The 15,163-nt window shown below is 37.6% G+C and overlaps 1 protein-coding gene across 6 annotated transcripts in view; it reads left to right on the top strand.

The window, feature by feature from the left end:
- KIAA0586 (KIAA0586 ortholog) overlaps positions 1 to 15,163 on the top strand; it is a 64,655-nt gene that overhangs the window by 8,737 nt on the left and 40,755 nt on the right. For 4 of the 6 annotated variants that reach the window (XM_052695524.1, XM_052695525.1, XM_052695521.1 and 1 more), the window contains 10 exons: positions 848 to 889; positions 1,471 to 1,512; positions 1,849 to 2,078; positions 3,081 to 3,153; positions 3,480 to 3,740; positions 4,148 to 4,322; positions 10,519 to 10,707; positions 11,543 to 11,730; positions 12,590 to 12,697; positions 13,687 to 13,767. In XM_052695524.1, the coding sequence (XP_052551484.1) occupies positions 848 to 889; positions 1,471 to 1,512; positions 1,849 to 2,078; positions 3,081 to 3,153; positions 3,480 to 3,740; positions 4,148 to 4,322; positions 10,519 to 10,707; positions 11,543 to 11,730; positions 12,590 to 12,697; positions 13,687 to 13,767 (1,389 nt within the window). The remainder of the gene's footprint in view (positions 1 to 847; positions 890 to 1,470; positions 1,513 to 1,848; positions 2,079 to 3,080; positions 3,154 to 3,479; positions 3,741 to 4,147; positions 4,323 to 10,518; positions 10,708 to 11,542; positions 11,731 to 12,589; positions 12,698 to 13,686; positions 13,768 to 15,163) is intronic. The other 2 variants (XM_052695523.1, XM_052695522.1) reach the window with 1 other exon arrangement.

Raw genomic sequence — 15,163 nt, 5'->3', positions numbered from 1 at the left:
CTGACCAGACTGTTGAGGCTTTCACTGCCCTTCTACCATAGGTAAAACAGTAATAAATAAGGATGTTTTCTTTTATTTGTTTAATTATTTGTTTTAAGGTATCCTGATAGTTTTGGGGGCTTCTTTTCTGCTGGCTCTGTTCCTGTGATATTAGAGCTATAGAGCTCTAACAGAGCTGGTGAAACATTCCCTCTTGGGCAAGAATAATGTTCCACTTAAAACATCTCTGAAGTTGAATGTACTTAAGATACTTCCTTTCCTGTAAGTAATATTTCATAGTTTTTTGTAACATATTAGTGGATTGCACTTCTTAGTAAGAGAACAGATGCCATGTACTGCATTTGCATTACAAATATTTGCATACTACTCTTGCTAAAAGCTGACACTGAATAATGTACCCTACCTAGACCAGGCAAAATGGAACAAGATGGAGAGAAAGAATAATGGGTAAGGAGCTGACTTAAATGGTCTCAAGTATGTTCCTTAAAGAAAAAGAAAACTCAGTAGGAAGACTAGGATGGTTAATTCAACAAATGTGGAGTTGAGCTGACTAGGAACTTCACTAAAGACTTTTCATCCTTGCTTGAGAACTTTGTAGAGTGAGAGAGTAAACGATGGGGGCGAATGACCCCTAGTTCACCACAAACATCCAAAAGGTCTGAAGAGACTGAGATAAGTAGAGATGGAACAGAAGGAGGTGCTCTAACCTAAAAGCAGTGCACACTGAGATTTAACAGTTCACAAAGAATTCTGTGTCTATTTAAATTTGTCACATATCCACTCCAGACTTTACCCTGACAGATTTGTCTTTAGCTAAGTTTCAACGGTTTTTCTTCCCTATTTTTAGGATGCAAATACATGGAAATCAGACATGAATGATCTCATTAAGGTATACTTTGAAATTTATTTATGTATTAGTCTTAAACTGTGAAGTATGGAAATGTATTGCATTTGTTTACAGTGAGATAACGTTATGGTAACTACTGCATATCTGTTTGCTTGGAAAAGAAGTTGTTATGTAAAGATTACATTACTCAAAGTAAAATGGAACTTGTTCATTGGCTTGTCTTATTCAGCCTTAAGGAACTAACTTGAGGGAATGAGACAGAACAAATCCTTCTCAGACAAGCATGGTGTGGAATGCTGATATAAGTAGCATTCCATGCTCTGGGTGATTGGGAAGTCTATCATTGGAAGGTTGATAGTGAATCATAGAATTGCTTAGGTTAGAAAAGACCTTAAAGTCCAGCCACAACCTAACCAAACTTACCCTAATTAACCACCCTCTGCTAAATCATGTCCCTGAGCACTGCATCAAATTGGTTTTTAAACACAATCAGGGCTGGTGACTCCATCCTGGGGAGCCTATTGCAGTGCTTAACAACCCCTTCTGTAAAAAAGTGTTCCTAGTATCCAACCTAAACCTCCCCCTGTGTAACTTGAGGCCATTTCCCCTCATCCTGTCACCAGGGAGAAGAGACCAGCCCTGCCTTCCCTGTAAGCACCTTTCAGGTACTTGAAGAGAGCAATAAGAACTCCCCTCAACCTCCTCTTCTGAAAAGCAGAAAATCAGCAAAAGGGAGAGAATCATGGTGGTGTTGAGGTGTGGTTGTGGTGGTTTGTTGTTTGTTTAAAGCTTAAATGTATTGCCAGGTGCATCTTGGGGCATATATACATGTAGAGGGCTTTGGTTTTTGCTGCATGTTTAATTATTCTTCAGTACTGTTACGTGGATACATGAGAGTTTACATGCACGTCTATACAGATGCCATCTCTTCACAAACTGACAGTATAGAAAACTACATTATAATCTCTGGTTAAAATCCAGTGGTTTTGTTTCAATTGTAGTCAAAACCGACTAAAACCATTGCATCTGATCCTCCTGAACTTAATCAACTCATTAAACCATCCGTCCTTCAAAATGTTAAAGAACCAGAATCTATCCTGAGTGATGCAAGGAGGGTTTTGAGAGAAGTTCAAAGCAGAAAAAAAGTTCTTGAAGAAAACTTGGAAGCCATTCTTCGTGCAAAAGGTGGAGGTGCCATGTCTGCTTTCATAAACGCCTTGACTACAAACAGGTTAGGCTCCATTCCTCGGTGCTTTGTGTGACTGTTCCTTCTATGTGCTCATCTTTTGTCTTTTAAACCTCTCACAGTTTTTTCAATCCCATGCATTGAAGAGCAGTTAGTGAAGAGCAGTAGTGCAGTTCCTTGAAAACAACTATTTAGTGATTCTTCTTGGAAATTGTAACATGATTCCCTTGAACTTCAAGGTTTTTTGAACCTTGTGATATGAATTGAGGTGTCTTTGTGGGTTTTTTTTTTTTTGACAAGAACCTGTTAATTGTCAACACCTATACAACCTGCTCTCCAGAAGGTAAATCTGAATTCTGGGACTATCAACTGGCTGAAGTGTTCTGCTGTCAGTAGCAGGGTGTGCTGAACTTTTTGTAGACAAATGTGCAGCAACAGAAATATTCTGCAGCAATGTCATCGTTCAGTTCTGAAGAGACTAGGAAATGCTAGGAAATTAGTCGTTGTACAGCAGATCTTTCGGTTTTTGAACTTTTGTTTGGTTAATCCATTGCATTAAATGGACCTACTAAATTACAGTTTTCCTCTTAAAATGTTCTTGTGTTTTCTTGAAAATAGTAATTCTTTTCGTGTAAAGATCTTTCAGGCATGATAGCTGCTATAATTGTACTGTAGAGGAAGTGATAATTGTCATCTGTCTTTCTGTTTTGAGTTGGGTCCTAGACCTATTTATTCACCTTTTTTTGTAGACCTATTTCTTCAACTTTCGATGGAAAATATGAGAGGGCATGCAACTGCCACTTACTCAGAGACGTTTGCAATCCCATTAGTACACATCAGCAGGAAAGTTTTTGCAGGTGGCATTATGTAAGAACATCTAGGTTTGGGAAACCCAAATAAGGTGTGCTCAGTGTGTTTTGGAGGCTGTAGATGTGCACCATCTATATTCTGGGTTTCTGTTTCCATGGAGTTCCACAGAAAAGGTCCCTGCTTTCCCAGGAATTAATCAGTGCAATTTCAGACCTAAAACAGTTCCTTCTGTTTCAGAGATGCGTTGGAGAAGATTCGTATCAGAAAGGCTGTGGATGAGAGAATTAAGGCCATTAGTGCAGAAATCCAGGTATGGCTGGAGAAAAAATGAGTTCAGGTTTCTTGTACTGTGTTTTTCCAGCTTGCATTGTTCTTTCATGTTGACATTTAAGCATGATTCACCCACAATCTGAAAACATGAGAAACTGCTTTATTATTACTAACTTGTAGTTTGCTGTAGAGAAATATTTACATCTATTCTAAAGCTTTCATTCCTTAATGAAAATCAGTTGGTCACAGTTGCTGGCTAACATGAAAAGCACTGACCATTTCTTAGAACATCAAAGTTATCCATGGACTCTTCTGATAGCCTTGAAGATAAAATCTCCTTTTACTATGTTTGTGTTTTATCTTTAGGCAGAAATGGCAAGAAATGATATGGAACAAGTGAAACATGATCAAAAGGTCCCATGGATCAAGAGAGCCCAGAACATCAAGGCTATGAAGAACAGTAAAGAAATTAAAGCAAAAACTCAGAAAATCCAAGGATGCTCAACAAAGAAGCCTTTATCTGCAGCTAAGTTACTGCAGAATCATGCAGATGATAACAAAAGCAAACTGGGCTTTAGAACTTACTTTTCTTCTGAAAGTTTGCGGAGGAATAAAAAAGGAACAGATGTGAGTTCACAAGTATTTGGTTTCTTTTTGGTAGTGCTCTAGATTGTGGGATTTGTGGGAAAAATTGAATGTGAGATTAATAATTTCACATGAAAATGATTGCCCTGTCCTGTGGAATTTTCTTGTGAGAGTTGAGTTTATTTTTATGTTCTGTTGAAGCCTAAGTCTAAGCATGTATAGCAGTGTAGAATTCATTGTCTTGTTACAAGTTTGTAACCTGATGTTTCATCCACCTGCTGGTAAGTGTCTCATACATATATTCTGTGTGCAGAGGTTTTCATGTGTGCATGCAGTGTATAATGCTTTTTGCAGAACTTTTTTTTTTTCCCCACTTCATTTCTGTAATTTTTCTGTTGTGTTCAAATGTTCATATATGAAGAGCTCTGAACTTCTTTTTCTGGTGATAGGAGCCTGTGAGCGGATGTGCAGTGGTACAAAATGAAGAGTATTTAAGCCAAGTTTATGGAAAACCAATTTACCAGGGCCATCGAAGCACTCTCAAAAAAGCACCTTATCTGAGATTCAACTCTCCCTCTCCTAAGTCTAAACTTCAAAGACCCAGAGTGATAGAGTGTGTTAGAGGTACGTGATTCCTGGATCTGAACAATGTGTTCCTTACCACTTTGCCTATTAGGAATCCCTTGTATTTCTTGTGTTCCCCTGCTCTTTCATTTAGGGCTGAAGCAACTGCAGGAATTTCAAAACTAAAAAAAAAAAAAAAAAAAAACCACCAGCAGGTTTTCCAATTTCTTTTTTGTTTCTCACTTATTTTAAGCTGTCAAATTCATACCTATTGCTAAACCTAAGAAACATAGTAGTATATATTACTTGTTGCTCAAGCTTTGAAGTTAAAAGATGGAATTGCTGGAAGTAATTGCACAAGCACCTGTAAGTTGAATGTGTTGGAAGGCTAATCCAGGTTCTGGTGAAGGTTACCTGTGTCAGGTTTACCCAGCTGTGCCATTTAATAGATTGATTCAGTTCAAATCTACTAAGATTTGAAAAACTAAGGAAGCCTGATATTTCTTTTCCTACCTCTAATACGAGAGTTGAACAGTGCAGATTGCAAGATGATGATGATATCTCTTAACTTGAAAGCTTTGGAAGACATGTTAATCTGTGGTTCAGTTCCCTAAATGGAGACAACTCTTCTTCTGTTAGTGAAGTTTAAATGCAGAGTATAAGTTTTTTTTTTTTTAACTAATTAGTTAAGGTTATTTACTTGATAAAGTTATTAATTAACTGATAATAAATTCTGTTCATGAGTTCTGTAGGCAATCTGTTAAGAACAGTAGTTCCTAATTTTTAAAGTAATAGTGAAAGAAGTAAAATTAAAGCTGGCATAGGTAAGTGTACATCAACTTCATCTTGATTTAGTAGAAAGGAATGGGTGTTCCAGTAAAATTCATCCGCTCACTGAATATCATGTTAATGAATATAGCCTTCATTAAGGAAGCAATGAGGTACAAAGACAAATCTTAATTAAATTTGATTATTTTCTCTGGCTTGAAGTAAATTAAATTTGTAACACAATTCTCAATCAGTTCACTCTGTCAGCGAAGGTAATTATTTAAAAATATTGTCTAAAGGATGAGTAAAGAAAAAGAAAGAGAAAAGAAAGCACAGCAGAGTGAAATAAGCACTGTGTGTGTGGCATGGCCATGATGCTTATGAAAGCAAGTCAGGATTAAAGCATACACTGGTAACTATGGAACTTAGATTGGAAAACAGATGATGTTGGAAGGCACAGTCTTTATCTCATTTCTGTTTTAAAACTCAATACATAAAGAATAGAGCAACTCAGTGTTTGCCTAAGTAAACCTGCTGGAAAGCATAGGATTGTACTTGAAGTGGATTTGCAGAACACGTGGTCCTGTTTTGAGCTGTGTCAGGGACTTTTGCTCTGTCTTCTCACAACCAATGCATCTCAGGATTCTTGTGAGCCTTTCACATATCATGGACGGTTTGTGCTTCTGTTTTAATTGGATCTTTAGTTTCGTGTTTACCTTTTCAAAACTCACTGATTCTTAATACAGAAATGAAGATTGATCTGTCGTAGGTCTGTCAGAACAACAACACATTGGGCTAAGGGAAGTTTTAGAGGTCAAGACTATTGTTACTCTTAATAATCACAGAACAGCCTGGGTTGCAAAGGAGCACAGTGCTCATCCAGTTCCAACCCCCTGCTGTGTGCAGGTCGCCAACCAGCAGCCCAGGCTGCCCAGAGCCACATCCAGCCTGGCCTTGAATGCCTGCAGGGATGGGGCATCCACAGCCTCCTTGGGCAACCTGTGCCAGTGCCTCACCACCCTCTGGGGGAAAAACCTCCTCCTAATATCCAACCTAAACCTCCCCTGTCTCCATTTAAAATCCCCGGAGCCTTCTCTTCTCCAATAATAGAAAAGCTTGTTACAAAAGATGTAATCAAAGAAACTTCCAAAGCCATTGCACTGTTATTTTCATTATGATTGAAGTTGTCTGGGGATTGCTATCCTTCCCATATCTGCACAGGAAAGAGTGTATTCAAACTAGCATTTTCCTTTATTGAAGTTGTTTTATAAATTTTGAAGAGGTAAAAACCAGCAAGAACTGAAAAATCTAAGCAAAGAAAGCGACAGTGGAGTGAAGAAGGAAGGAAGGAATGAATGAAAAGCAACAAGGGCTCTTAGACTCACTGCAGCAGAGAGCTAGGAAGCTGACTGATCAAAGATAATGATCAAGAAAAAGAATGTGTTTGAGTTTAAGAGGCAGTGAAAATGATTGTAGGCACAATCAAGATAATAGGGTGAGCACCAGTGGAAGAAGAGTGCAGTATTTATTAGCTGCCTTCCCTCTTCACTTCTTGGACTTGTGCTCATGCAGTAAACGTGCAATTGATGCAATCTTAACTGTCACACTTAAAAATTGTGTTCTTATAACTGTCAAAATATTACATTCTGTATGAAGTATAGGAGAGTACTATGATAAAGGCAGCCACTTAACAAAACCGTGGTTTTAGGCCATAAATATAGATGGTATAAAGCACTGTATGTATGTCTTTGGAGAGCAGCACTACTATTTTTTTTGAAATTATGACTTACATCTGAGGTTGCAAATCCTCAAAACAGTACAAGAATTGGGTGGTAAGCAAAGAGTTGTCTTTATGTGATTCTGGCACTTTTCTTAGACTGCTCTCAAACCCAGTCGTGATCCATGAAGAATCAGTCTTACTGCTAGAATGTATTTCCAATTCTCAAAACTCCCCTGAAAATGTGATGTCCTCATAAAGAACAAAAACACTCTTGAAAACTTAACTTCAAGAGTTGAAAACATGATTTAAAACTGCTTCTAGTTTTGATTTGAACTCTTTTTTTTTTCTTGTCTGTTTTTAAGTGGTAGGATACTTGTTTGAAGGGTCAGTCTGACCCACCTCTTGTTTTGAGTCTACTGGCAGGGCTGCACACCTATTCATTTTTTTTTTCTACTTTTTTGAGTATAATGTGTTCCAGTTAGCACTTAGTGTAGCTATGATACAGTTGCTTCTAAAATCTGAGAACAGATGCTTCTTTAAATATGTTTTAATTAGCAGTTCTGCTTTTGCTGCACCCTAAATTAGTTTGTTGTCTAGATTTATAGAACTCTTCTCCAAAAAAGAAGGTTACAAGCTTTCCAGGAAGGCCAATTTTATTATTTCAGAAACAAGACCTTGCAAATCATCATAGAATGGCCTGGGTTGCAAAGGAGCACAATGCTCATCCAGCTCCAACCCTCTGCTGTGTGCAGGTCGCCAACCAGCAGCCCAGGCTGCCCAGAGCCACATCCAGCCTGGCCTTGAATGCCTGCAGGGATGGGGCATCCACAGCCTCCTTGGGCAACCTGTGCCAGTGCCTCACCACCCTCTGGGGGAAAAACTTCCTCCTCAACATGGGGGAAAGGTTAAAGGGGTGGGAAAGTGTGTGGTTCCTGTCCTCCACCTCTCCCCCCCCCCCATTCACCTCCTCAGTAGATCACTGGATTTTGATGCTACCAGTTTTCTACCACTACCACATTTAATGTAGTGAAATGTAAAGGTACAAATTACATGTAGCTGTAACAAGCCTCTCCTGTGCTTTACCTTGTTTTGTTTTGTTTTGGGGTGAATAGTAAATGAAAAAGAAAACTGTACTGGATCCATGCTGTTTATAGTGTTCTAAAGTTCTTGAGTGTGACCAATACAGTTTAAAAACTATATGCTTGAAAACAGAATGAACTCTGGATAGCCTTTACCCAAATGCATTCTCTTCCAAGTTATTAAGTCATACAAAAACAGTAGGGAAACATATGTGTTTGCAAAAGTAAAGCCATCCTAAAAATCATTTCTTTATTTCACATCAGACTGCAGCTACAGAAAGTTACATTTTGTTTTTATCTTGACAGCAATTGAAATAAGACACCCTTGAATCCTTATCTAACGGAAGAAAGGAAGGTGGATGTGGTTTTTTCTTTACATGTCACTTACCTTAGCAATCCTATGACTATTTAACCTGTTTTCTGATTTTTGTGGCTTTAGACTGAGGTCAACCTTTGTTTTAATACTGGCACGATGTGTCTTTCACTCCATGACAGTTCTCCATGGCAGTTCTCCATGACAGTTGCTCAAGTTGCTTAATTAGTGTGCGTTCTCAGGTCTTGCCAACAAAATGGGAAAGTAATTATTCTGTATCCTATGTGAGTCTCTTGATGATAAAATTGCTGAGTGTTTTTGTGGGCTGCTGTTCTGAAAGATGCAGTTACAGCAGGGAAGTATAACCAGTAGAATTTGAAACAGATTCCTACTCCTTTACAGTAGGAGTGTAATTAAAATGAAACAAAGTTGAGTAAACACCAAGGTTCTTGATAGAAAACCAAATCTAGCATGTATTAGACATGGTTTGGTCTTTCCTGTCATGCAGCTTCTTTTCCAAAATGTCACTGCAGTTCTTTAGCCTGCATGTGGCTCTGGGCTGCCTGTTCTGCTGGTTGGCGACCCTGCCCATAGCAGGGGGTTGAAACTAGATGATCATTGTGGTCTTTTTCAACCCAGGCCATTCTGTGATTCTATGATTCAGTTGCACCCCCAGATTCTCATACTGGCTTTGATGTACCAGCCGGTAAAGGCTTTAAAATTATTGCTAAAATTTGGCCTTGAGTTTGATTGACTGAAAAATGGAGCCTTATTAAATGACTTTTTTTGGTAGAGCAGTCCACTGAGCTTGTTTTAAATTAACGTTAGAATAAGGATGTTTATTTAAGTCTGAAACAGCCGTCTGGAGAGTCTCCTTTCAGTCACTTTATAACTTTCTCAACCATTTTCTTTGCAAATAAACTGTAGTGACTAATGCTTGGTTTCTTCTGGGAAATTGGGGGAAAAAAATCCAGCTATTCACACTTTTATGAGCAAGAGGGCATTTCTCTAAAATAGAAAGTTGTTTTCCTGCATAATTTGAACTAATAAATATATGTAAAACACCAGGTTTTTAAAACAAAGTATAATTAAATGTCCAGTTTCTGCCCAGTGCAAATAAACTTTTCAGGGAGAAATGAAAAGTTGAAAGCAATTAAAATGAGGTGCTGTGTGTACACAGTACTTAATCATTCTTGCTGTGAGAACCTTGTTTTTACAAGTTGGCAGTATTACAGATATGTTGCCAATTTCTGCTTTTACTCAAAAGTTCAAGGCCAGGGGAGACTGTTAGATTATGTAGCATGACCTCTTCTAAATCACAAGCCACTGAACTGTATCTATTTATGTTACCGAGTCCTGTAATTTGTCTTTGAGTGAAGAACAATATTTCTGGCTAATCTGTGCTTTGAAGAAAGGTATGTGCTCATCATTTAGAGACATGAGAAATTCTGCCCTTAGTTTCTTCTTCCTGTGGTACCTTATGGTTCGAGAGGAAGCAGGATATTTTAGATTTTTATATCTGATTTATAAGGAACATTTGGCTTCACTTTACAGCTACTTCAGTTTCCAAGTGATTTCCCTAACAAAATTTAACAATCTTTTAATATTCAACCTACTTCAGTATTTATGGAGGTGCAGAATTAGAGCTGATTGTTACATTATCATATATGGAATTCTTGTCTTGCTCTACCTTCCTGCTCTCTTGTTGAGACATCTGGAGATTATGCTTATCCACTTGACCACAGCATTGTATTGTGATTTCTCATTGCTTTGCTTATCCAACATGACAATAAATCCCTTCTCAGAGATGCTTCTTTCTGATCTGCATTTTCTAATGGAAGAGTTATGACCTGCTATTTTTGTTTTTAGGCTTACAACCCATAATTTGTTAGTACTAAAATGCCACTTTGTAAATGGGTTGGCTTACTCTTGTGTCTGCATTATTAAAAGTCACATTATCAATCTTTATTATCCCTGAATTTTATAATCATTGACTCCCATTATTCAATTAATTAGGAAGCTTTTAAATATAAATAGAGCTAGAAAGAGTGTTTGATGCCATGTGCTAATGGGCCATTTATATGTGAAGCGTGATGACTGTAAACAACAGAGATATAAGATTATATTTTATGCATATACTTACATAATGTAGATTTAGATGTTCAAAAGTTATGATTTTAACTTCTGCCTTGCTGTCAATACTGAGACATCTGACTTGGTACTCTTACAATTCTGCCATTCCAGTATCCCAACCCCATTCCATTCATCCCACAGCAAAAATTGTACCTGTTTTGGTTCCAAGGCTTGATTTCAGTAGTGATGTGACTGAGTTGTTCACGCATTGAAGGTGTGCAACTTAAATGGCTCTCATTTCAGGTACAAAGGTGAAGTCAGCAGGAACACAGACTTGTTCTCACGCACGGAAGGCAGTCATCAGCTCAAAGAAACAGCATCCTCTGTGTGCACTTGCTCAAGAAAATCAGTATTTTTTTAGTCCAAGCAGAGATGTGCCAGCTGACTGCGGTCCCCTTGAAGGCCACCTAATTCCTATGGCTATTCCACTAGGTAGGAATGAGTAATGTCTACAGGGGATGTGAGTTGATACCTGCAGTTTCAGTCTTGTCAAGTTGGTGATTTGCCCTGGTCTGTGAGATTTGCAGCTACCGTTTAAAATGCTCCAGTTTTCCTCATCTTTCATGCTGGGTTACCTGGCTGAGAAATTATCTGTATAGCTGGATGTGCCTTCTTTGGAGCACTTTCCATTCGTAGGGCTCTTGTTCTGGCTTTGTTTGGTATCTGTGTAAGTAGGAACTGAATCACCAGTTCCTTGGGCATTGGATCCAACATTTACAGTGACTTCAATCCAACAACTTCATCAGGGTTGTGCCAAACACACTAACTCATTTTCATGGTTTCTGTGTTCCTGGATTTCAGTAGAACTTCTGTATAGGCCTTATTTTGGAAAGAGTTAGCATTTAAAGATGATAATTAAGTATGAAATAGGAGGGTCTCATATCAAAATTTAAGGGATGCTGAAAAGTGTAATAGTATTTTGAATATAGTTAAAAGGATGTCAAGGGAAAGGAGCACGGCATGTAATTTTTAAGTGGCAAAGACAATGTAGTTACGCTTGTTTTCAGCAGTAGGTGTCACCCTAGTCAAGTAAAATGAATGATTTCCAAAAAGTGGCTGTGGTAAATGTACAAATTTTTGCTAGGAAAGTTTACTTGGTGATGCACAGTGCTTCAGTCAGTGGTATTAGAATAAAGTACACTCTTGGTCTGTAGCTGTGATTGGTCTGTTTCATGTAAAACATAGACACCCAGAATTTAATCTATTAATTTACTGCCTTGTTTTGGAGGTTGATATGTATCTGTAATTGTTTTAAAACTTCCTTTAGGTCAGACCCAACTTAATGACATCTCAGTGCAGCCTGCAGCAGTAGTTACGTGCACACCACACCCTGTTACAGTCACAACCTCTATTCCCCAAGTGCCACCAAAGCCTCCAGCTGAAGTAAAAAAGCCAAACATAGCTGTAATAGAGATGAGATCAGAGAAGAAGGATCCCCCTCAACTGTCTGTGCAGGTTTGTGTCAAGAATGATGACTTCTTGTTTATTTTAATGAATAAATGCTAACTGTAGATGGTCTCATCCACTAGTAACTTACCAAGAAAGCATCACAACTTAAAAATCATTTAAGCCAAGCAGAAAATTACTTTCTCTGTCGGCCAGCTATGCAAGGTGTTTGTGAAATAGTCCTATGTCACTTTATTCTTTTTTTTTTTTTTGTGAGACTTTAAAGCCAGAAGAAACGGGATAAAACAAATATGAATATAGATGTTAGTCTTTAGATGAATGATTTGGCCTTTTAGATTTCTCTCTCAAGCATGATATTCAGCCCAAGAATTTCACTCCTTATTAATCAACCACTGAAGTCCTTGCCTAGCCTTCTCTTATTTTCACATGAGTCTGTTGTCAAGGAAGTGAATGCTTCTAACTTATTCAATGTCTTGGATTCAAATTGTCGAGAATATACACACTCCTACATACACCTTTCAAATATATATGATTCATGGATCTTGAAGTTAATTACAGGATGAGTTTGTACTCTGTTCCCTTCCATATCACTACCCACATACCTTTTAGCTTACCAGATATATGACAGCATGAAGCCAATAATCAGCCTTGCACGGTGGCTTGTAGGCCAACTGAAATGAATTGCATGTCAAACACTTGTGTGCTACATAAATAGTTATGAGTCTGTTCACCTTTCATCACATGCAAGACAAAGTCCAGGGAATTAGAGAACATGAGAAATCAAGTAGCTTGAGAGGAAAAAGGATTTCATGACTGAGTAGCAGTAGGAAGATAGAATATAAACAGTTCAACAACAGTAGCTGAGCTAATACATAAATATTCAGAGTGGTTATTTGTTCTTTCCTAGGTGTTACCAAATGTTGATATTGACAGTGTTTCAAGTGGCAGTGTGAGTGCAGACAGTGTGCTTCCAGAACCCGAACCTGCACTTTGTCCTGCTGATGCTGTAATACAGGTATTGATTAGTCTAAATGTGTATGGATTTAATTATTTTAATAAGAGAAATCAGTCAGTTTTGTTGGCATGTGAGATGTCTGCCCTGTGCTGACTTCAGTGGGGAATGTTCTTCATTCCCCTTTCTGTTCTTTGGCCATACTATAGACATGAGGGACATGCATGTGTAGCCTGTTCATTGGTAGCCTGCTGTGTGTAGATAGACATGAGATAGCTAGGCCACAGAGTTGGCTCCTTCTATTCTCTTTTCAGATACCTTTTTAGAAGTGTCTTTTTTAGATAATCTAAGCAGTAATGAAAGGTTTTGTACAAATGAAACATTTACTGCTGCGTATTACAAGATAAGATTGTAAAGCAGGGCACATGTTTACAGGGTGGCATGTTGTTTTTCCAGTGGATTTCTGAATTGTGCATTGCACAGTTTGGACAGTGTGAACTGAACAGGGCACAGAGATGCAGTGATTATTGTTGGTTGGTTATCATACCTTTTGTTTTCCCTGTGTTTCAGCTCCTGTTCTGGCTTATGTCTGGCTATGCTCAAGAGAATCAATGACTGTTGCAGAGACCAGTGGCTAAAAAAGCAGCCATTATTTATAACTAATGTCTTTAAGCAACTATGCAGAAATTACACATTACTAAATTGCTTAACATACTTTCAGAATCTTACGTTTTTTTTTTTTTTCAATAGCTTGTCTTACTGATATATATATTTTTAATAGGGGTTACAGGTATTGCCCTGGAACTATTTCTTCATTAAGCACAAGTTTTAATTGTTGGTATGTAATGAGGAGTTTTAATAAGCTCTTTTTGCACTAAGCAGAAAAATTTCCCCTCACTTTTAGGATAGGTCAATTACTTGTCTTGGATTCAGGCTGCTGACAAGAGTGATGATATGACTGCATCCTTGGCATGAAGTGCTTCTGCGAATGCATTTTCTTCTTTACCTCCAACATGAGATATCTAATGATTATCATCTGTCTTTACAAATAGGCTCCAGAAGATATACAAAGTGAGGAAGAAGACATGAAGTTTCCAGGAACTCATTTCATTGATGTTACTGATGTCATGCAGGTAATTATATTGCAAAAATGTTATTTCCTTCTTTTTTTTTTTTTAATTTGATTTCTATTATTCTGTCACAATGGAAAATGAAATGTAGAAGATTTGTTGATCTTATGAGCAACTTTAAAAAGGACACACTGTGAGTAATACCAAACTGCTCACAGTATTAAAGCAGTATCACAAATCACTGCATATCAGTAAAGGACCTTTGGAAAATTACAGTAAAAACTTAAAATTAAGTTTTACTTGGATATAGTAGAATCCAGAAGGAATAAAAGTAGTTCTCTTAGCACTTAGACTTCACAATTTTGAGCTCTAAATGTAATGCATATATGAGACTCTTGTTTAAGAGGTCCTAAAATACTTTGGTTATTTCAGTCAGAAATTATTTGAAATAATTAGATAAGACAATGTACTGCTTAGCAAATGGAGTCCACTAAGAGGTGACACAACATCCAGCACATCTTGTCTTGGTAGTGTAGCTGTGCCTGCTTTACAGCATTGATGTTTCTTCAGTATAATGGCATGGGTTTATTGGAGATGCTCTTTTACAGTGTAGTCTCTTTAAATAGCATGTACTTTGCTGATTTTGCTTGTTAAAGTAGGGCCTGCCAAACACCCCCAGTTCAACTTTGGTGAACCAGTATGTATTTCACCTCTGCAGAAGAAGAGCACAAGCAGAAACTCAACAGTAGCTGGGAAAGGCTGCTTCTGAAGGAAGCAAGGTGCTGCCACCTGGATGCTCTGTAGTCTCTTCTCTCTGTGAGAGATGGCAGCTTCAACCTCCTGCTGTGTTTAGGAATCAGTAAATGTTCTGAGCACAAAAATGCTGTTATTTGCCAGTATTCTCCTGAAATGTGTTTTACTCAGAATCTCCCCCAACTCTTTTGTGTGGGTTTCTTTTATGGTTGTTATTGGATTATTATTTTTTTTTTTTTTAAAGGTATGATTTTGGTAATAAAAATGGGAAAATGGCTCATTTATTATTTTGGTTCCCAAACTTACGTTCTTGGAGGAATTAAATCTATTTGGAGAACTTTATTCTATTTGCACAAAAAAGGTTTATCTTATAAAAAATAAGTAAGGAAACTATTTAAGAAATCAGTTTATGAACTAACAAAAGAAGTCTCACAACATAAAATTTTTGACACGAGTAACAGTTACTCATTTTTTTTCTCATTTTTCTTCTGAATTGCTTTTATCATTTATTTTTGGCAATGAAATATATTTTAACCACAATACCAAAAAAATGTTCCAAGTGAAACACATGTTTGGCCTGTGACCATGCAGACAACGTTCTTAAAAATGTGCAAGAGAAACAAAATGTGGAAGCATAAAATCAACCTTTGGAGTGGCAGCAATACTGAAAACATCAAAAGAAAAACTCTTTATCACAGTAACTTCA

Source organism: Tympanuchus pallidicinctus, unplaced genomic scaffold (genome assembly GCF_026119805.1).
Source record: "Tympanuchus pallidicinctus isolate F22 unplaced genomic scaffold, pur_lepc_1.0 scaffold3, whole genome shotgun sequence".
NCBI classification, from domain to species: domain Eukaryota; kingdom Metazoa; phylum Chordata; class Aves; order Galliformes; family Phasianidae; genus Tympanuchus; species Tympanuchus pallidicinctus.
This window is presented reverse-complemented; position numbering and strand designations above follow the sequence as displayed.